At 37.0% G+C, this 23174-nt stretch overlaps 1 protein-coding gene across 1 annotated transcript in view; it reads left to right on the forward strand.

Annotated features, from left to right (window-relative positions):
- The window catches only part of ATF6 (activating transcription factor 6), a 228199-nt gene that overhangs the window by 54657 nt on the left and 150368 nt on the right, over window positions 1–23174 (forward strand). Inside the window, exons 9-10 of the mRNA XM_028163936.2 lie at window positions 460–551; window positions 6705–6743. Coding sequence (XP_028019737.2) covers window positions 460–551; window positions 6705–6743 — 131 coding nt within the window. The remainder of the gene's footprint in view (window positions 1–459; window positions 552–6704; window positions 6744–23174) is intronic.

Genomic DNA, 23174 nt, shown 5'->3' on the forward strand with positions numbered 1-23174 from the left:
AGGATTTCCTACTGCAGTGCTGTCCTGAACCAAATTGATGCCTCTGCCTACTGAGTGGGGCTTCTTATATTGCTCTTTCTGTCTTTCCTTGAGCGTTTGGGAATGTTCCATTATGTTACTGAAAACAATGATTTAATAGGGAGACAAACCACAGAAGTATCGTAGGATTCTTTGAAGATCCATAAAATTATAAAAATTGTTGAATTCTTTCCTTTTGGGTGAGGATGCCTCTGCCACAGGGTGGCTGCTATGTTTCTTCTCTCCTGCTACTGTCCTTTTCTCTCTCTCTGGAAGGTTCTGCTCTAGTCTTTTGAAAAGTACTATTTCCTCACATTTGCGTTTTGTTTTTTTGTTTAAGTATTCACATAACTGGTGAAGAGGAGAGTTGTTGTCTTAGATGTTGCTTTTTGTGAGATGGATGTGTAGTTCAATTGTATTTAATATGGTCCTTTTCTTTAGAACCAGAGGCTTAAAGTTCCCAGTCCAAAACGAAGAGCTATCTGTGTGATGATAGTTTTGGCATTTGTAATACTGAACTATGGACCCATGAGGTAAGTGTATAGATATTTATTTTGGATACTAATGCTAAAAATTTAAATTCTTGTTATTATTCTAGCTCTAGTCATAAGCTAGGGAAAAATGGATTTGTTTTGTTCTTCTCAGAGACAAGAAGGGAGAAGAAAGATTGGTTCCTCCTCCTTGTTCTTCACCTAGGTCTGGCAGAAAGTTCATGTTTTTTAATGAAGAAAGCCTTAAGTTATTCAACAGATCACTGATGAAGCAGAATAATGAACTGATTAAGATCATGGGCATTGAAATTAGGCTGCCTGAGTTCAAATCCTATCTCCTCCACTTAGTAACTTTGTTGTCTTAGGCAAGTTACTTAATCTCTCTATGCCTCAGTTACTTACTTTTAAAATGTGTTTATAAGAATAATATTACCTACCTCAATACTATGATACTTGAGTATCAGAGATTATAAGGCACTTGGGTGGCTTCCTCCCTAGCTATAAAACAAGTAGGTAGAGCAATAATTCTCAGTTTCTTCTTTAGTAGATTTGGAATGGGAATCAGTATAAATATTTTAAGCCTCTAGCTGAACTTGGTTCAGGTTTTCAGCTAAATCACAACTAAGAAATGCTGCTTTTGTGTTGGAGTCATAGAATACTAGAATTCAAAGGGATCTTAGAAATCGTCTTTTTCAGACTCCCACTAACCATGGCACACTCAACACATGAACAAAATTAGCATCCTACGTGTTGGAGAGTCAAGAGTAGTTGGACAGGGGCTGTGCCTTTAAAGATCTCGTGATCCAGCTGGAGGAGAGACATGTAAAAGGATGACTACAGGATAATGTGATGAATGTCATAACATCAGTATGAACAAAGTACTAAAAGAATATAAATGAAAATATGGATTCCTTGAGGAGAAGGTTCATGTCATATTGATAGATGCTCAAAACATTTTTTTGTTGAACGACAGAATGGTAAGGGACATCCCATAGAGGAAGCTGAATCTTAAAGTGTGATGATAGTTTGCCAGGTGGAAAGTATGGGAAAGGCATGCCAAGCAGAGGGAGCAGCATGATAAAAGGCACAATTATGAAATGGCCTGACATTTTCAGGAAAAAAATGAAAAATTCAGTGCAGTTTTATATCTGTGGGAGTGTGTATGAGGAAATATGGCTAGCAGTATAGGTGGGGGCCAGATAATGAAGGGCCTTGTATGCTGCTATATACAGTGCTACTATAAACCAGGCATTCCTGAGTTTTTAGGCAGAGGGTAACAATCGGTTTTGTATCTTAGGAAGATGACTCTGAGGGGGTGGTATTGAGAATGGATTGGATGGAGGAGAAACTATTGGCAGAGACAGCATTAGGAGGCTGTTGGTGTATTTAAGGTAATAGATGAGAGCCTGAACTTAGACTATGGTGATGGAAATGATGGACTATCTCAGGGTACATCTCTGAGATAGACTCTGTGGGATTTGATGATGAATACAATGTGGAACATGAGGAAGAAAAGAGAGAAATTAAACATAATTCCAAAATTTCTATCTTGAGGGACTGAATGGTGATGCTGTAATATGAGGTAGCCAACGTAGAAAGATGAATAGTTTTATGATGGAAGACAATGGTTTTTATTAGTAGTATGGGAAATTTGAGATAGTGACTAGATATTGGGAATTACCATGATAGATAGGTAGACAAACAGAGATGTTAGTGGAATAGCTGAGATTATCCAAGGAGAAAAATAGAGGAAGAAGAGTAATAAGAATCTGAGGGAATCAGCATGAGCAGTAGGTTGACTCAGGAAAAGAAACTTAGAGTGAATAGGGTTAGGGACAGAATGAGAAGAGAATGGTTTTCTGAAGCTAAGGATGAAAAGAGTTTCAAGAGGGGCTTGAGCAGTGATATCACATGCTGAGGGCTTGAGAGAGGCAGAACGCTGAGACAGGAACATTGAATTCGGTAATTAGCAGGTCAGTAGTAATCTTGGAAAGCAGATTTATTAGGGATAGGAGCGAAATCTATATTAAAATTAGTTGAGAACTGAAAGTTGTAAGTTGAATAATCTCTTTTTTATTAATTAAACTTTTTATTATGAAGATTTTCAAACAGAAATTAGAGAAAAATAGTATAATGAACCCCCTTTTTCATATGTTTGATGGCCAAACTAGGTCACTCCCATTTTATTCCTACGTAGTTGGTTTCTAAAAAATAAAATATAGATATCGTATTGGACTTTTGTTATTGTTTGGTGTTAGCACAATTCCCCAGAGCATTTGATATCTCATCATGGAGCCCCAGAGACCTATCTACTTTTTAATTATTCACTAAGGCAACTCAGTGAAAAGAAGTCATAATTCTGAGTTGACTTATTTTTGAAAGTTCACACTATATTAGACAAGTTACATAGAATACGCTGAAGAGATACCTGGAGTAAGCATTTGAATTATTAAAAAATTATTTTACTACTTTATTCATTATTTACTCTTGACATTTTACCCATATTTTTCATATTAAAATTATTTTGTCATTTTAATTTTTGTATTTGAGGACTGGGACTTCTTTATTCATGAAGATCTATCTCTTGATTAATAAAGGAGAAAAGAGACATGCTAATCAAAACTTTGTCATCCTGACTTAGGAACTTGAATATAATTAAATTCCTTGAATAAAGTGAATCAGATTACTGTGGAGTGAATATAGAGTCACCAAGAGCTCTCAAAATGAAGCGTTTTATACTGGAACCCTCAGTACCAGAGGGGACTTCATGGGTGTAGGCCATTTGTTAGAACTTCTCCAGCTACACTCATTTCTTCCTTTCAAAGTCTCTTTTATATAATGACTTTTTCCACTGACTTTCCTCTGTGACTTTTGCCACAGCCATTGAGGATAACAGAGCCATAGGTTTCAATTATTATCTTATATTTAAATACCAGTTTTTAAAGGTGACCATTAGTAGTTATACCCTGAAGATTCTTCTATTCTAGTATACTATATAATTTACTTATTTATTTTCTTTATTTCCTTGCAGAGATTTTCATCTCTTTTTTGTTTTACAGTGCTTAGAACAGTGCCTGGCACATAGTGGTGTCTCAATAAATATTTGTGGTATGAATGAATATGTTCCCCCCTACCCCCACCCCCCATTAGTAGTAAGTTATTTTTTGATAAGTCTTTAGCTAGTTGTATTTCTCTTTTAAAAGGATTACTTGTAGTCTTGACCAAAAAATCTTTTCTTTTGGTATGAGTTGCTATAAACCTACTTGCATGTATTAAACATGTATCTAGTGTTTATTGACAAGTAACCTGCTTGCCATACTCTGCATATATTTACTAATTCCTATTTTTGTATGTTTATGTACACCATTCCTAAACTGAAAGAACTTCCTTCTGTCTTTCAACTTATGTGTTTTAGTCTCTCCCCACTGACATTCTTGATATTGCTTTATTCAACTGCTTCTCACCAGTTATCAATTTGTTACATTTTCTTCCACTTGTTGAAGTTGTGCTTTGTGCTGTTATTGTTTCTTATGCATATTTTGCCACAGGTATAAGGTCTTAGATCATGTTGTCTAGTTCTTTAATTTGTCCTGTAGAGACAAGACAGTGTTCATCCCAGAGGAGATACACAGTTATGTGTGTTCATTTGCTATTTCTCAAAAGCTGTGTGCTTTTAGTTCCTCATTTCTTATCTAGGCTATATGAGGTACTCATTATTTATTCAGTCAGACATACAGCAAATATTTTTAGAGGACTATTGTTTGCCAGGCACTGAGCAAGGAGCCAGGAATGCAAACGTGAATAAAAGTCCAGTTAGAGAAGCACATATGTAAACAACTGTAGTATGAAAAAGAATTATGTAGATGTTGTATAAAGGTAGGGGCATATTCTTTTTTTTTTTTAATATATATATATATTTAAAAGTATTTATTTATTTATTTGGTTGCACCGGGTCTTAGTTGCAGCATGCGGGCTCCTTAGTTGCGGCAGGTGGGCTCCATAGTTGCAGCTCGTGGGCTCCTTAGTTGTGGCACGTGGGCTCCTTCGTTGTGGCATGCGAACTCTTAGTTGCTGTATGCATGTGGGATCTAGTTCCCTGGCCAGGGATCGAACCCAGACCCACTGCATTGGGAACGCAGAGTCTTGTCCACTGCACCACCAGGGAATTCCCAATAGGGGCACATTGTTGAAGGAACATCAGTGACTCTGATGATGGTAGTCACAGAGGCTTTATGGAGTAGCATTTGATGAACGAATAAAGAGAATGGAATTATGCTGCAGGAAGTGAGGATGGTATTGGGGACGTCTTGCTGTGAAAGCCCTCATAAGTCAACAGAGATTTGAAAAATAAGACAGAAACAAAAATTTTTAATGAATTAATGATCTTCACTGGTGCTGAAGTGATGGGTGTGTCACGGGTTGGGTCTTATTTCCATGAGCAAGTAGATTGATCCATTATGGATGGAGGAGATAATGGTCTCAATTTATTAATAAAGGTTTGTGTTTAAAAAAATTAGATGGACAGTACAAAAAGGAGAATTAAGAATGGGAGAAAGTTTAAATACTTGAAAATACTGAGCAACAACCTAAGGACATCTGTGTCTGTCTCTGTGTGAAGGCTTTAGGAACAGAAAGCCAAGAAGTAGTGGGAATATTAGGAACTGTTCAGATTTTAAAAACATGTTAAAAGGCTTAGATTGAAGAAAAACAACAACGAGAAGAGCTAGAAGGAATGAAGAAATAATCAAAATGTCTTAACAAGTTGGAATATCTCCAGATACCAAGAAGGAAATAGGAAAGAAACTGGCTATGAAACTCATAAAAAGCAGGAACTATTTCTTCTGGAGAAAATTTGGCACAGTGAAATATCAAAGCTCAGAGAGCAGCAATGTCTGAAAGACTGAAATCTACTCCTGAACCAAATGTTGGGAATGGAGATGTTGCATCATGTATATTATTCAGAAGCATCTCTTAATTGACCTCATTGTTTGCAGTCTTTTCACTGCAAAACCAATGATCTTCTCAGACCTGGGAATCTGCCAGAGGAGCGGGAAATCCCCAGTTGAACCTTATTAGTACCACCTGGAAGATATTTATTGAACAACTTTCACATCCGTGGCCTTGAATATCTATAAAGCAAGCATTATTATGTTTTAATTGGTGCAGAAACTGCATAGGCTTTTAAATAATAGATTGTGAGTTCTAACTCAGCTTTTCTCAGGTACTACAAAACTAAGTCTGGCCAGACAAATAGACATTTTAATCAGAGATTTCGAAAGCATTTTAAATTTAGGAAGCTAAACTCTTTCAGAAGAGATCACATTACCATAGTAGTGTTGTTAATGTTGTTTCAGATGTTCAATGTAGAATTGAACTTTTGTGCCTTACTGGTATGGGTCCAAGTGAGAAAATATATAACACACATTTGCCAAATATAGGTATGCCTTAAGAAACATTTCCTGAAGGCACTTGGTGATGAAATGTAAATACATCTTACATCTAAAGTAAGAGAGTTTTGTCAAAGTAATGTGTAGCAAAACTGACTAGTTTGGAGAGTTTGGGGTTACTGAATAGTCATCACACAGAAAAAGAAAATAAACTAAGTAGACTTAAAAGGGTTAATTTTTCTGACCTTATTGATATCGTGTGGATGGTAAAGAAGGCATCTAGCTATTTTTGGCACAGGATTCAAAGAACTGGCCTACTCTGGGTGGTCTATAAAAATAGTAACTCTAGGCAGCACGGAATGGCTTAACAGGACAAATGTGAATTGGTAGGAAACCCTCTTCTTACTTACTACTCATTGGGGTTGATTCTATGATCATTAGTCGTATTTTATAGTTGCAGAACCTGAAATTTAACTCAGATCTCTTTTTAAGAAATGATCATTGAAAACTCTGCCTTTTCTACTAAACCATAAAGCATTTTTTTTTTCCTACCATTCTTCAAGAAACCTTAAGGACTTCTGTTTTTGGCAGTATGGTGGGCTAGAGGTACAGAGAAACTTTGCATTTTAGTACACCGGAAAATGCTGGATTAAAAAACAAATCAAAACTCTTTTATTTCATGGCTGAACTGAGGAAAAGGAAGCACTTCTCAGAGACCAGAATATTAAGGTAACATAAATCCATAATGGTAAGCTAACATTGGAAGTGGTGCTTGTCCTAGAGTTATTTCCTCATCCTTTTGTCCTAGCATCTGGGAAGAGGAAAGAAAGCTCTGGATCCAAACAAGGTGAGAAGTCACAACTGAAGCCCTCCTACCCCCACCCAAATAAAGCCGGAACTTCCAAAGAATGACATTCTTGGTTGCTAAAAGAGAAAAAAGTAGATTGCCATACCACATAGGGAGAGTGTTGGTAAGTACCTATCTTGGTATTGGCTTTGAGTAGAGTAGAAATAAAGAAAGAATTTTCTCTTTACCACAAGCCCTAACTCATGCAGTTTGAGCCTGAATTTACACTACTTGTGTGGCCCCCGAAAAAACCAAGACAAAAATTTAGTTTAAGCGGTCCTGTGTTGGTGGTACTGCTAGTCTCCTGGCAGGATCAAATGTAAATCCTTCTCAGAGAAAGGCACTTTAAACAGACATCTAAAAAATTGCCAAAGGTAGGGTTCCAACTGAACATGAATCCACATCCTCTCACCTCCCCCAAATTATTAAACACACCAGGAAACAGGCCACCATGAATAAGAGTTAGAGGAAATAAACTGCAGAATAAAACTCTGAAAGACTACGGATATTTGAATTAACAGATACTAGAGGTAAAATAAATATGTTAAATAAAAGAGGGAATTGAAGTATGACGAAAGAACAAAAGACTAAGAATTATTCAGGACATTTTGAAAAAAAATCTGGAAATGTAATAATTAAAAAGTTGACATTAGAAAAACAGTGCACAGGTTAAAACAAAAAATTAGGCACATTTGAAGAAAGAAATAGTAAATGGGAAGATGGATCTGAAGAAATTATACAGAATGTAACACAGAGAGACATAGAGATGGAAAACTTGAGAGATATTAAGAGACACTACCATAACTATGGGGTTACACTACAGTAACTTAGTAATCAAAGTAACATCACCAGTCATGAGACATACTGACATCTTGTACCTCCTGATGTGATGCACTGAAAAGGGCACAACATCACTTCTGTGACATTCTTGCCAAAATGGCATAACCTGGGTTTTACCATGAAGAAACATCAGATAAAGCCAGATTGAGGGGGACATTAAAATATTTTTGTAATCTTCAAAAGTGTCAAGGTATTAAGGAAGAAGGAAAATAACCTCAAAGAAGATTTTGAGATATAGAAATGAAGAGCCAACAACAACAAAAATAATAAATGTGAATGAAACTTTTAAAAAAGTTGATGGTATGAAACATTAACAATGTCTAGTTTGTAAGGTTAAAACAAATAAAGATGGAGGTATAGTATTCCCCCCTTACCCTTGGGGGATATATTCCAAGACCGCACGGATGCCTTGGAATCATGGATGGTATCAAACCCTATATATACTATGTTTTTTTCTATACGTACATACCCATGATAAAGTTTCATTTATAGATTAGTCACAGTAAGAGGTTAACAGCAGTAACTAGTAATAAAATAGAACAATTATAACAATATACTGTAATAAAAGTTATGTGAATGTGACCTCTTTCTCTCTCAAAATAGCTTATGGTACAAATTTAATGTCGTCTCCATCTTAACTAAGCACTTACACACTGTGGCCATAACTTCTGCAGCTTGAGATGTGATGACAAAACTAGTACGAATTTCTTTTTCCTTCTTCACAATTTCATGGATAGAAGATTTGTTCTTACCGTAGATCTTAGCAACCTCAGCATATGATTTTTTTCCTTTCCATATTAAGTAGAGAACTTTACCTTTTCACTTAAAGGAAGCACTTTACGGCTTTGGCATATACAGATTGCCAGCATCACTACTCTTGCACTTTGGGGCCGTTATTAAGTAAGATAAGGGTTACTTGAACACAAACACGGCAATACTGATACTGCGACAGTTGACCTAGTAACTGAGATGGCTGCTAAGTGACTAAACCAGTGGGATACACTAAACAAAGGGATGATTGACGTCTTGAAAGGGCGGGACTGAGCAGGACAGTGCGAGACTTTATCATGCTACTCAGAATAGTGCACAATTTAACATTTATGAATTGTTTATTTCCGGAATTTTTCATTTAATATTTTTAGTATGTGGTTGATCGCAGGTAAATGAAACTGCGGAAAGTGATACCACAGGTAAAGGGGGACTACTATAATTTCTGGACAATAACATCTGATACATTGTGAGGGGTGTGACTGAACTTAAAGCACTCAAAGTTTCTGTTGTTTGGGAAGTAGGTAAAGATAATGACTATGTTTAGACTTGTTAAATTAATTGGCATTTTAAAGTTTTGAGAGGTAACATCTAACAAAATATAATTAGAATATATCATTTCAAAATCTATTAGAAGTAGTATTGTGGAATGAGGTGTTCAGATTCAGTCAAAAAGATGGCATGAATAGAGAAATAAAGAAACAGCTAGATTATGAAAGCACAAAATATTGTAGTAGAAATAAATCTAGAATATTATCTGTAATCACAATAAATGGAAATGTACTGAACTGTGCATTTAGAAGGCAAAGATTGTCAGACTGGATGCGGGAGAAAAGCAAAATTCAACTTCATGCTGTTTATAAGAGAAACACCTAAAAGCATAAAGCTACAGAAAAGTAGAAGATCAAAGGATGGAAAAGCAAACAGTAGCTAAAAGAAAGCTGGAGTTACTCTATTAATATCAGATACATATACTTTAAGGAGAAAAGTATTACTAGACCTAGTCACTACATGCTGATTTAAAAGTATAGTTTATCAGGAAGATATAATAATTCTAAATTAGTATGTTCCTAATAATATAGCTTGGAAACAATAACTGATGGACCTACAGGAGAAAATTGACATTCTGCTGCCATAGTGGGAAATTTTAGCATACCTCTCTCAGTAATTGATAGACCACATAGACAAGAAAATCTGCAAGGATACAGAAGATTTGATTATTGTCATTATTAAATTTGATCTAGTGGCTGTATGTATATATATGGCATCTATCAACACATAGTTTTCCAACCATATATGAAAGTGTTAAAAATTAATCTGTACTAGGTCATGAAGGAAATATCAGCAAGTTTCAAAAACTAACATGGACTACATTCACTGTCAGTGCAATTAACCTAGAAATCAATAACAAAAAGATGAAACTAAGAACTCCAATACTACTAAAAATTAAAAGACACAGTTCTAAATAACCCATAGATCAAAGAAGTCATAATGAAATTTGGTTTTAAATTATGGTATTAAAATGCTATTTATCAGACCTTGTAGAAAGTACCATACTGTGTGGGAAAAGCAAATTGCAGAAAAATATGTACAATATGATTACATTTATAGAAAGTTCAAATCAGAAAAACTGTACATTATGAATGCATGTGCATAAATGGTATAGCTATAAAGAAAAGCAAGGGAATTGTTATTACAGATTTCAAAAGTGGCATTGAGCAAGTTCAGCTCACCCCTAGGCTGGGCTAAGTATTTCTTGGTGTTCCCAAATTATCCTGTATACATATAATAGAATGTATCATATTTTACTAATTATTTGTTGGTGTATCTGTCTTCATCACTATAGACTCCTTTTTCCTTTTTTTTTTTTTTTTAATTCTTAGTGGTGCTTACTTTATTGAGATTCCACAGTTTCCCATGGACCATTCCTTTTTTTTTTTTGCCTCACTGAGCAGCTTGTGGGATCTTAGTTCCCCAACGAGGGATCGAACCTGGGCGCTGGCAGTGAAAGTGCTGAGTCCTAACCACTGGACTGCCACGGAATTCCCTCCTTTTTTTTTTTTTTGAGAATAGAAGTTCTGCCTTATTCCTTTTTTTATATATTCTCAGCATCTAGCATAGTGTATATAGTACATGGTAGACACATGTTGCACTGAATTGCAAAGAAGGTTTTTGTCATGGTGACAGAGAGGAAAGGGCATTCCAGGCAGAGGCAATATTCTGAACAAATGCTTAGAGAGGTGAAAGAAGATGGCTTTTACCCACAGTAAGAAGCAGTCACGGATGGCTAGAGCTTACCTTGCTTTTAGATTGAGCTTGACGTGTTGTAGCTACTTGATAAATATTTGTTGGATGATCGTTGAGTGACTGAATGAATGATTGAATGTTAATGAGCATAGAATGTATGGTGGGGAATGGTAAACAATTGGGCTGAAAGGGTAGGCTGTGTTCAGGTCACATAGGCCATCATGTTCACTGTAAAGGAGAACAGCATGAAACAGTGACTAGTGCAAGGAAATGTCATAGTGAGCACCAAGTAATGTGGTGTATGTTGTGAGTGTTGTACTGAGAAGAGGGAGATAAATGGAGAGAGTTATTATAAGGAAAGACTTCACAGAGGAAAGTAGAATTAAAGATTTATAAGGAGAGAAGGAGAGAAGGACATTCCAAGGGAAGTGTGTGACACATGACAGTAACCAAGGTATAATACAGAAATGGAAGAGAAGTTGTCCCCCCTCTTAAAAGAATAAAAATGGCAAAAAAAGCTTTTTTTTGAGTCCTGGGCCTCTTATGACTGGTTCCATTTTCTTTTTTTTTTTTTAATTTAATTTAATTTAATTTTTTATACAGCAGGTTCTTATTCGTTATCTATTTTATACATATTAGTGTGTATATGTCAATCCCAATCTACCAATTCATCACACCTCCCCCACCCCCCCCACCCCCCAGCGCTTTCCCCCCTTGGTGTCCATACGTTTGTGCTCTACATCTGTGTCTCTATTTCTGCCTTGTAAACTGGTTCATCTGTACCATTTTTCTAGGTTCCACATATATGTGTTAATATACAATATTTGTTTTTCTCTTTCTGACTTACTTCACTCTGTATGACTGGTTCCATTTTCTTTATGTTTTTCTGATTGTACATTTTTTAAGATAACCTTAATTTTCATAGCTGTTCTCTTTATCTCATTACTACTACTTTCTGCACTATAAATGTAGTTTCTTCTAGTCATTTTTCAGACACTAAACCTTCTAACAGACGTTGAAATTGGATAGGGTACAGTATAAATCGTTATTACATTTAAATTTTATGAGGTTGAGAAAGATATTTTCTTTGTTAGGGAGAGGACTTAATCTTTAGAATTTCCTCCTCTTGGGTTCGTACTTCCTTAACGCAGTGGTCAAAGTTCATACGTGATGTTGTTCATACCAAAGGCATGGTTTTTCATTACTTCTCTATGCTGTGTTTCTGTCTGATTTGTAAGTTTTGTTGTTGTTTTAAGTTTGCACTTCATCACTATTTTGACATTAGGTAAGTTTAACTTGCTCCCAGACCCCAAGGATTGATGTAAATCTCAGACTTGTACAGATACCAAGGAAATACAGTGAGGTAGGGGAAATGAGCAGTGTTCATTTTAGACACTGGTAAAAATATTTCTTCGCAGAGGGAAGCTGAATTTATTTAAGAAATGAGGGGGAAATAAGGGAAGAAAAAGGGAAAATAGATTAATTTTGATAGAAAGAAAAGAATTTCTGAAAGATTCTGTTATCAACATAAAGTTTAACCAGCAACAAACTGTGTTAAAAATAATTCCTTCTTTATAAAACAGGGTGATCAAGAGCTAGTTGGAAAAACATCAGTCTAAATGCTACTTGCAATCTGTTGTTTATTATCAGCTTTGTTATGTTCTGAGTTTTGTTGACTGTTGAGTAATGGTAGGGCTACAGTTTTTATCATAGAAATTTGTCTGATGTTTTGCTAATTTTCTTTTTCTCCTTAACAGTTTGGATGACTTTTTGGTAAATTCTCTCATAGTGCTTTTCAACCTTTCCTGTACATAATCACTACGAAATCTTAAAAAGAGAGCTAACTGAGCCCTACCCCAAACCTATGGAATCTAGTGAGATGGGTCTAAATCATTTATTTTTATTTAAAAAATTTATTTATTCATTTATTTTATTTTTGGCTGCACTGAGTCTTCATTGCCGTGCGCGGGCTTTCTCTAGTTGCGGCGAGTGGGGGTTACTCTTCATTGTGGTGCGCGGGCTTCTCATTGCGGTGGCTTCTCTTGTTGTGGAGCATGGGCTCTAGGTGCACGGGCTTCAGTAGTTGTGGCACGTGGGCCCAGTAGTTGCGGCGCACGGGCTCAGTAGTTGCAGCACATGGGCTTAGTTGCTCCGTGGCATGTGGGATCTTCCTGGACCAGGGATCGAACCCATGTCCCCTGCATTGGCAGGCGGATTCTTAACCACTGTGCCACCAGAGAAGTCCTTAAATCATTTATTTTTAAACAAAGTATTTTTCTTTAGGTGATCTTGAGGTATGTCCAGGGTTGAAAACTACTGTGTATAGTTTTATATTTCTTTCTATATATTGACCCCTATGGTAATTGTAAGAGTACTTATCCATTAAATTAGAAGATGATATATATAAGATAAATTGTGTTAAATTTCTAGACAGACGCTTGTATAGTCATAGGTTTGTATTATATAATTGAGGAAATTTATGGACCTGTGTTTTGGACAGAACAGGAATCATTACAGAACCCTGTGAGAGGAACTTCTTCCTGGCACATAAGACTTCAGTATATAGATTCCTTTGTTACATTTTTCCCTTTCTACTATTTAAAAAGTCACTATAACCATTCTCCTTTTCTGCAAATAATAAGGCAACATCCCGAGGCGGTTTTAAATATATTAGGTGTTAAAAAAAGTTAACAAGTGTTTGAAATTGATAATACTTTTCCCTTGTTTGTTCTGGTTGGGTGCTGTCCCCTCACAAGAACCAGAATCTTTACAGTTTGAGACATCAGACTTGGATGAGGAAGGGCAAATTGTACTACTTAAGGACCAGCTACTCTGTGGTTTTCTTATGAGACTATATTATAGGGGAAAGGTAACCACAGCGAATATGGTATTGAATTTGAGTGGCCTGAAACTGGTTAGAAATAAAATGTCTCTAATTCCAATATTCTCCAAGTTTGTCAGCTTTTCATTATTTTTATAGGGATAATTCTAGCTCTTTATCCTGAGATGAGCCTGTCCCCAAATCTGGCTTCAGTTTTTTTTCCTTATTCAATTGCTGAGCACACTTTGCTGCATGATATCACTATTGGCTGTAAGTTAAAAGTTACTGTATAATTTAAATGTCAGACTTCAAACCACCAAGTGTACATGGTTTTGTTCAGCCAGGTTTTTAAATGAAATCTAGTTCAAGTTTTTGGCTAAAAGTACTTTCCACATTTATCAAAGTGACACATAAACTGAAGAAATACATCTAAATACCAGGTGTTATTGAATCTGGGATTGCAGAGAGGTAGCAGAGCTAAGGGCAGTTCTTTTCCCAAATAGTCTAATTTACTCATGTTCTTCAAAAAAGTATCTGCACAAAGTAATTGGTTCTCTTTTCTTCTAGCCCCTGTGGATTCCATCCTTTAAAAAAATGGCTTAGAGTCTATCAGTAGTGAAGAGCTGAGTTTTGAGGGCGTGGAAAATTCTGTTGATTTAGTTTTGGCTTTCGTGTGAGTTATATATAGGGAGGCTTATGAGGAGGTATCACAGTGGCTTTATCATATATCACTTGGCTACCTTCCCCCTCAGACTTTATTTGTTACAGTGAAGGGAAGGGCAGTTGAAATCAGAAACGTACATCCTTTGCTAACTTCCTTCTTTACCTTGAATAAGTCACTATGTCACTTTCAAAGATAAAAGGAGATAATGTGGCAACTTCTGCTGCTTCTGTCTTGTGAGAGGGCATCAGTGAGAGACTAGGGCAGATGAGAAAACTGTCAGAGTTTAAGTTGGTTACTTTGATATTTTCTTTAGACTACAAATCTTAGTTTAACATGAAACAAGGACCAGTGGATGGTTTGTCTGAAATAGCTTTCTCAAGCACCATTTTCAGTACTGAGCTGTGCAAAACATAAATAATAGAGGAATACACAGCTTTACTTTGTAATAAGTGAAGGTCTAGCCTAATATTAAGGTAGTATAAGATAACTTTGAAACTTTTGATTTTTCAAAATATATATGTAATTATTTATCGCTTCTAGGCAGTTTGCCTTTAATGTCTTATTTTCTCCAGATTTGACCTGTTCTGTCATTTCAGTAAGCATTTGAAACATATTTTAAGGGTTATTCTACAGATTGTTTTTAACAGAGTTATGGCTAGTATAGCATGAATTGTGTGTGCTGTGCATCTAGACTTCACGGTGTCTGTGTGTTGTGAACATAAGCTGGCATTGATGTCTTATGTTCCCAGGCAGTTTGTCACAATCCATGAGCTCTGAGGAGCTAATATTGGGGAATCACAGATAGTCTGTATGCCTTATATGGCTTTCTATCTCAACTCTTTTACTGGAATTCTCAATAAAACAGCATTACTTGCTTTCATGTTTCCTTCTCCCCCCTTTTTTTGTGTGTGATGTGAATTTGAAAATGAGAGATAAATGGAAATAAGACCGTTGGAAAAAAGAAGATGAATAAAAAAGTGAAGGCAGTTTCAAAATAATCTGGGTTTGGCTGTATGTTGATACCTCCTGTACTTGGTTGGTAAAGGTAGCAGTTTTTGTGTGTTTTGTTGTGTTAAGCTTTTACTTATCAAACATTTGCTCTGCACCAAGTACTAGTCTAAGCACTTTATACAAAATCAATTCCTCCTTGAACTCTAAGGTAAGTGTTATTATCTCCATTTTACAGATGAGGAAACTGAAGTCACAGCTAACGTTTGGCAGAGCTGGGATTCACAGCCTGCCTTTGGAGCCCTTGTGTTAATCATTAATAGAACAACAGCGATCCACGCAGAGAAGAAGTTGGTATTTACAGATAGAGGAGTTAGGACTCCATCCAATAACTTTACCCGTTTTCCTAAAGCTTAAGATTGGATGTGAAAGGAGAAAATATATATTTTATGGGTTGATGGGATTGGTGGGAATATAATAGAAGAGATTGCACTCAAATTTACAGGCATCTTTTTGACATTGAGAATGAGTAGAGTGTGCCTTTCTCAAGTGAGAGGATACCAAAGAGTTGTTTGCACACAGACTTTTTGTATGAAACATTGACTCATTGACTTCAGCAATTTAATAACTATAGTGTATTAGTTATTTATTGCTGTGTAGCAAACCACCCCAAAGCTTAAAGGCTTAAAACAATAGCAGTCAGTTACTTTGCTGAAACATCTGCAGTTTGGGAAATTCAACATCTCAGTAGAAACAGTGCTTCTTTGCTCCATGGAGTATCAGCGGGGTTGGCTCAGGGTGGAGGACCTACTTTCGAGCTGGCTCACTCATCAGGCCAGCAGGTTGGTGCTGGCCTGAGCTGGGACCTGAGCCAGGGCTATTGGCTAGAGGGTCTCGGCTTTTCTTCATTTGGGCCTCTCCACAAGCTGCTTGGCCTTCCTCGGAGTATAGTGGCTGGGTTCCAAGACTGATCATCACCTGTTAGGAGAGTGCTTGCTTTATAATTGTTCACTGAATGGATGAAAGAACCTCAGGTTGTTTTCTTGCTCTTGTTGGCTCACTTGGCAAACTGCCACTGTAAAGTACGTGTTTCTTCTCAGGGTCTGGTAATCCCTGGTTCTGAGAACTGCTATTTAGAGGATTTTTTAAAAAAAATCTCAACTATTGATCTATTCCTTCCTTCAGTCAAATTTCTGTTTCTAGTAAATTACCCCCATTTACTACAAGTCTGCAAAAATCATCTGTGAACCATTCAATAAACAGAGAAAAATAGCTTTTTTAAGATTTGGAGAGCTCCCTTGGGAACTCCCTGTCTTTAGCCTCAGTTGCAATGAAAATTAACATAATTTCCTGTTCCTGGATCTGGAGATGGTATAATAATGAGTTTACCACCTGCTGTTCTTGAGTTGTGGGTTAGTTTCCCTAAAATAAAGATCTGGATTTTTTCTCCTGGCATGAGGCAGAATGTTACATAAAATTCATTTATCTGTTATTTAAAAAAAAAAAAAAGAATGCCTTCTATGGGTTAAGCATTGTCCTCGAACAAAACAGGTCTCTGTACCTACAGAGACATCCAGACAGCAAACATAATAAGTGAAATAATAGAACAAAGGGATAAAATATAGTAGGGTAAATGGTTTTACAAGTGTGAGAGTGGTTGTTGGAATTGTAGTTTTAAATAGTGATCACTGTAAAGTAGACATTTGAACCAAGGCTTAAAGGTGATAAATAGCCATATGGATATATGGAGGAAGAGCATTCCAGGCAGAGGGAACAACCAGCACAAAGGTGCTAGGGTGGAAGTGTGCCTTGCATGTTCAAGGAAAAGCAAGGGGGTCAGTGTGGTTGGACTAAAGTGAGCAAGGGGGAGAGTAATAGGAGATGATGCCAGAGAGAAAACGGTGGAAGGAGGTGTTAAATTTAGTGAGGCCTTGGTCATTGTAAGGATTTGGGCTTTTACCATGATAGAAATGAAGAGCCATCTGAAGGTTTTGAGCAGAGGAGTGACATAGTAATCTGACCTAGATTTTAAAGCAATCATTCCAGTTGCTATGTTGAGAATAGCCTGAACCTGGCAGGCAGGAAGACAAGCTGTGCCACTAACTGCTGTGTCATCTGTGGGACACATAGCACTTTCCGATTTATAAAGCATGTTCGCATCCATCGTTTCATTTGAATCTTTGAAAAACCCTGTGAAATATTTATTTTTCCTATTTTACATGTGAGGAATTGGAGGTTCAGTGAAGTTAACCAGCTTTCCCAGAGCAACTCAATTGGGGAGTCTCATAGCCACACGTTGAATCCATATCTCTTGACTCCAAATTTTGTGTTCTTTCCTCTATTCCACATTAAAACCTGAGGATCTTCATGCTCTTTCCAGCTTAAAGTGATTTCACTTTTTCATGTGCAGTTCTCAGGGAGAGGAATAGCAGCATATGGATTTCTTTCGGAGATGGGAACCAGTAAGATTCTTACCTGCTGAGATGGCTTGAACTTAAAATTGACCAACTTGTACCATAAGGAAACAGGTTTGCAAAGGGAAGAATAGATTTGGAGAATTTGCCATTTTTTGTTCAGCTACTTGGTATGAACATTGGGTATCTGAAATCATATCTTAAGGATTAAGTTGGCTTCATAAATAATCTAAAACAGTTGTTGGCTTTTAGAATTTCATAAATGAAACAGTAAAGTAACAGTTCTTATAATACTTTTTCCAGACTTTTGGGGAAATTGAAATTACTTGTGTTTTATTAATCTGTGCTTTTCAGGCCCATTGACCCACAACATGAGCAAGGTTTATTGGTGTAATGATTATTCTAAGGCTTAAAACGGTTGTGATTCTTACAGGGTAGCATGTTTCTGGTCATAGAGACTTCTATTTTAAAAAATATTTATTAGTTTATTTAAAAATACTGAATAGAATCTGATTTAAGCTAATTATGAAAAGTGATTAGATTGCCATATTAATATATGATCTATAAACAGTTAATCATTATACTAATTCTTATTGTGACTCTGAGTCATCTCCTTGTGTTCTTGGAAATTTATTTTTCCCAAAATTAACAAAAAGGGACATTGAATGATGTAAAACACTCATGCCAAGAATCTAAAAGTTCATATCAACAGTAATTTTCTCATACTCTTTTGTACATTTGGTCATTATAAGGACTGTCAAATTCCTTTCTTAATATTTGTGTTGTCCAAATTGTACTAAGACAGTCTTGAATTCTGGCAGTAAAATAAAGCTCCTTTATGTCTTTCAGATATTAATAAAAACAAGGAAAATGTAAATTTGCAGTTATTTAGATGGTTAAAATTAGTTTCTATAGGTCATTTCATAGGTTCAAGCATATATAGTTGTTTTGAGCTGAATTGGACAGTCAGCTTCTCTGTAGTTTAGCTTAAGAGAAATTTCATTTCACTTTATTTAATTAATTAATTTTTTTAGAAATTTCATTTTAAGACTTCAAAAAAAATTTACAAGGAATTGGGACCAAATGACAACAACAACCAAAAACAAAAAAGTGAAAAACTTTAAAAGATTCTTTCTAAAATTTCTTAATATATTGCCTTTTCAAAATACATTCTGGCCCAATGGGTAGATAATAAAATTGAGACTTATAGACTGTTTGGATCCTTATTTTTGCCTCTTCTCTGACCCACTTCCTTGTTTAAAATGCTTTGTTGACTCCGTATAATAAAAGTGTTGTGAAGATCCTTTTTGTGGAGTCCATTGAATGAGATCTGAGTGAGCCCTCAGGCTAAAAAAGGGTAAAAGTTACTAAAGTAGCTATGGTTAAACATATATTGTCATTACACTGTGAAAATCATTACTCACCTGGGCAGTGGGAAAAATAGTGATCACTTATGAGCCAAACCAATCAACATTAAAACTGATTCCTAGGAATTGTAGCTGCTAAGTGATTATAGCACAGTCCAATTACAGAAGGAATAACCTAAACTGATAGTTAAACTCAAGGCATTTGCTTGTAACAGTCACAAATTGTGAGTCGAAATGCCAGTTTTCACAGTGGTAATAAAATCATCAAAAGAACAATGATCAGTAGAAGAGCTCTTTAAAAACTTCCAAGTACTAATGATTGTGAACTCTTGTAATTTACTCCGTAAATCATCCATAAACCACATAAATCATTTTTAAAAAAATTAATTAATTCATTTATTTTTGGCTGTGTTGGGTCTTTGTTGCTGCGCACGGGCTTTCTCTAGTTGTGGTGAGTGGGGGCTGCTCTTCGTTGCGGTGCGCAGGCTTCTCACTGCAGTGGCTTCTCTTGTTGTGGAGCACGGGCTCTAGGCACGCGGGCTTCAGTAGTTGAGGCGCGTGGGCTTCAGTAGTTGTGGCACACGGGCTTAGTTGCTCCGCGGCACGTGGGGTCTTCTCAGACCAGGGATCAAACCCGTGTCCTCTGCATTAACAGGTAGATTCTTAACCACTGTGCCACCAGGGAAGCCCACATAAATCGTTTTTGATTGTGTCCTTCCACATCCCTCTCGTCTGACTTCCCCATCTTTTTCCCCAAACTGTCCACTTCTGTTGGATTTATTGTGGACAACGTGTAGTTTTTAGGGAATTGAGGTAGGAAAGATGTTATGAGAAACAAGATTAGTTTAAAACAGTGGCTCTCAAACATTGGCGTATATCACCTGGACAGCTAGTTAAAACAGATCGTTAGGCACCGCTCCCAGAGTTTTTGGGTGAGTAGGTCTGGAATGGGGCCTGAGAGTTTGCATTTCTAACCAGTTATCAGGTGATGCTAATGCTGCTGGTCCAGGTACCACACTTTGAGAATCACTGTGCTAGGGGAAGGTGCATTCTGATCCGGAGGAACTAACAAAGTGTGTTAACTGCTAGTTGACAGTAGGATTCAAGAAAGTAAAAGTATAGAAGCTACTCCTAGCAGCCATAGCAGCCACTTTGACTTGGCAGTTAACTATGAGAGCCTTGCAAACAGCTTTAAGATCCCTAGCCAGGAAATAGGAAAGCAGAGGAACCGTTCTAGTAATCTGCTGTTTTTCTGGCAGTGGTAATCATCAAGTAGTCTAGATGAATAGGAGACAAATGTAATACCAGTTTTTAAAAGAAAGAAGGTAGATTTTCCCCATTAGACCAGGGAATTTAATATTATTCATAGGGAAGATTTTGATATAGAAAGGGATATGTTAACTGGGAGCCACAATTAAAACAAGAACAAAACATACCAGTTTTGTTTATTTTATTGAATAAATTGCTAGACTTAATGATAATGTGGCAGACAGGGCCATCCATAAATAATCTAGCCTTGCAATACGGTTAGTCTCCTTTCTTTTCCTTCTCTCTTGAGATGATCCCTTTCTCACTGTGCTTGCACATGCACATGTCCACTTACATACCCTCTCCTGCTTTACCTGCAATTCCCCGAGCAAAACATACTCTCTTATGACTGTGTCCTTTTTCATATACTAGTCTATCTACATGAAATGCCTTCTCACTCACATCCTCCTTTCCACCTGTTTATTTACTGCTTGTAATTTAAGATAACTTCATGATCCTCTTGGTAAAGATCAAATGCCCTAGCTATATGCTTCCATAACATTCGGCATTAACCCCTATTATGCGGCTAATCCCTCTATTATCTTTCGTCTGTATCACTCTTCCCCCCCCGCCATACACACACACACACACACACACACACACACACACACACACTGTATTTGATTTTTATCTTTGAGTCTTTAGCATCAAATATGATTCCTGGAACATAATAGGTATCTAGTACATGTTGAATAAATGAGTGAATCAATCAGTCATTCTGGGAAATGTTGTCAACATAATGCAGTGATGATGTTCTAATCCTGGACCCAAATCCTGGCTTTGTTAATTACTCAGAGCACGTACATTTCTGACACCAATTCCAGTGTATGTTTTTCCACACCACCAAACAGTTCTCCCTAAGGGTTCTGATCACCCAGTTCCAATGTGTGGGGAGGTTTTTCCCATACCACCAAGCAATTCTCAGACACTAGCTGGGTGTCCTACAGTTAAACTTAATTCTGACACAGACAGTGTGGAGATAGTGTCAGATCCCACAGGTTAAGGGCTCAGTCCTACAAGAGTTACCCTACACCCCCTTCAGGCATCAATCGCTAATCCAAGTTGTCACCTGTGCTTCTGGCTAACGGGCTATAGATCAGAGGTTCCCATGACCTCAGGTTCAATTAATTTGCTATAGTGGCTCACAGAAGTCAGAGAAACATTTTGCTTACTAGAGTACCTGTTTATTATAAAGGGATATAACTCAGGAATGGCCAAATGGAAAAGCTGCATAGGGCAAGGTATGGGGGAATGGACAGGGAACTTCCATGCCCTCTTCAAGCTCATCACTGTCCCTGAATCTTCACCAACCCAGATGCTCCCTGAATCCCTTCCTTTTGGGTTTTTTTGGAGGCTTCATGACAGAGACAGATTGATTAAGTCATTGGCCATTGGTGATTGAGCTCAGTCTCTAGCTCCTTTCCCCTCCCTGGAGTTGCGAGGTGGTGGGTGGGACTGAAAGTTCCAACTCTCTATTCTTATGGTTCTCTCTACTCTCTAGCCTTAGGTAACCTAAGGGCCTTCCAGCGTCACCTCATTGACATAGCAAAAGGCACCTTTATGGGTCTTATCACTTGGGAAATTCCAAGGGTTTTAGGAGCTCTGTGCCAGGAAAATGTTGTGACCAAATATATATTTCTTTTTATAAATTACCATATCACAGCATGACCTTGGGCAAACCGTTTAAACTCTTTGAGCCTCAACTTTCTTTGAGCTTTCATTCCTTAGTACATAGTAGGTGCTCAAAAAATGGTTGCTGCTGTTATACTGTATTTGCATCTTAGAAGAATGTTTAACAGTCTTGTAATATCTCTGTGGTCAAGACAGGGAATTTTGGTCTAGGATATATTACAATTAATTCATAAGTGGTTTAACTTATGTTTTTACAAACTTGGAAGGCGCTCCCTAGGAGCATGCTGCAGGGCTCAATTTCTTTGCTCTGTTCTTTTCGATATCTTAATAATAACTCAGTTGAGGATGTTGATGGTATGTTGTTCCTTGCTTCGAAGGAGAATTTCTTTTGCTAATTAGGATTCTAAAAGTTCTTGAATGATATTTTAAGAGGAATTTGATGTAAATTATTCAGCTGGATCAAAAAGCTCAATTATATAACTTCAGAATTGGAAGTGAGAGAGGAAAGGAAGGGGAGGTAATAGTCCAAAATTAGTTTGTGAGAACAGTTGGAGTTTTAATTAAACCAGCCTCTATATAGAGTATGATGTAACTGCCAAAAAAGCCTACCTGATATTAGGTATATTGGTGGAAGAATAATATTTAGAACATGGGAAGGAATTATACCCTGTTCCATCCTATAATGGTCATACTACCTCAGAAGTGTTGTGGCCAGTTCTGGACCCATCTCTGAGAAACATATTGAGAGGGGAGTGACCAAATATGCTGAAGGGACCTAAGACTGTACTATAAAGAGGAACATATGGAAGAAACTAAAGCCTTGAAAAAGAAAGCCTGGAGTGAGGGGCGGGGGATGTTAGGTGTCTTTGGACATTGGAAGAAGGCTTGCTTAGACTTGTTCTGAATAGCCACAGAGTCCAGAACTAGTACCAAGACTGGTGGTACTAGTTAAAGCATTCCTAGTTAAAAAAAAAAAAAAAAAAAAAAAAAGAGGACCCTATTGAAGTGAATCCCAGGGAGGGACACCCAGAATTTGCTCCCCTCCCAAACACCATTCCTTCCCAGGAGCTTTAGCTCAACACTCTCCAATGGAAATAAAATGTGGGTGGGCCGCATACGCAATTCTTAAATAGTTAGGGTGATAGAGCTTCTCCTAGGGATTGGCGGGGTTGAGGGAGTACTTCCACCAAACAGGAATGTTACTATGTGGATATTTCACTAATGCAATTGAGGGGTGGGCCAGTAGGGGGTGAATTAATTGAGATGCTGTAAACTGCCGGGAAAGTTCTTAACTTTGATTTTGTTTACTGCGTACTTTCCTAAGTAGAATTTTTAGCATTACACTTGAAAGGATTAAAAAGTAAACACTTTTCAAAAACATAAGTTTCGAAAAGAAAAAATATATTCTGCAGTTATCATCAC

Source organism: Balaenoptera acutorostrata, chromosome 1, assembly GCF_949987535.1.
Source record: "Balaenoptera acutorostrata chromosome 1, mBalAcu1.1, whole genome shotgun sequence".
In the NCBI taxonomy this organism is placed as follows: Eukaryota; Metazoa; Chordata; class Mammalia; order Artiodactyla; family Balaenopteridae; genus Balaenoptera; species Balaenoptera acutorostrata.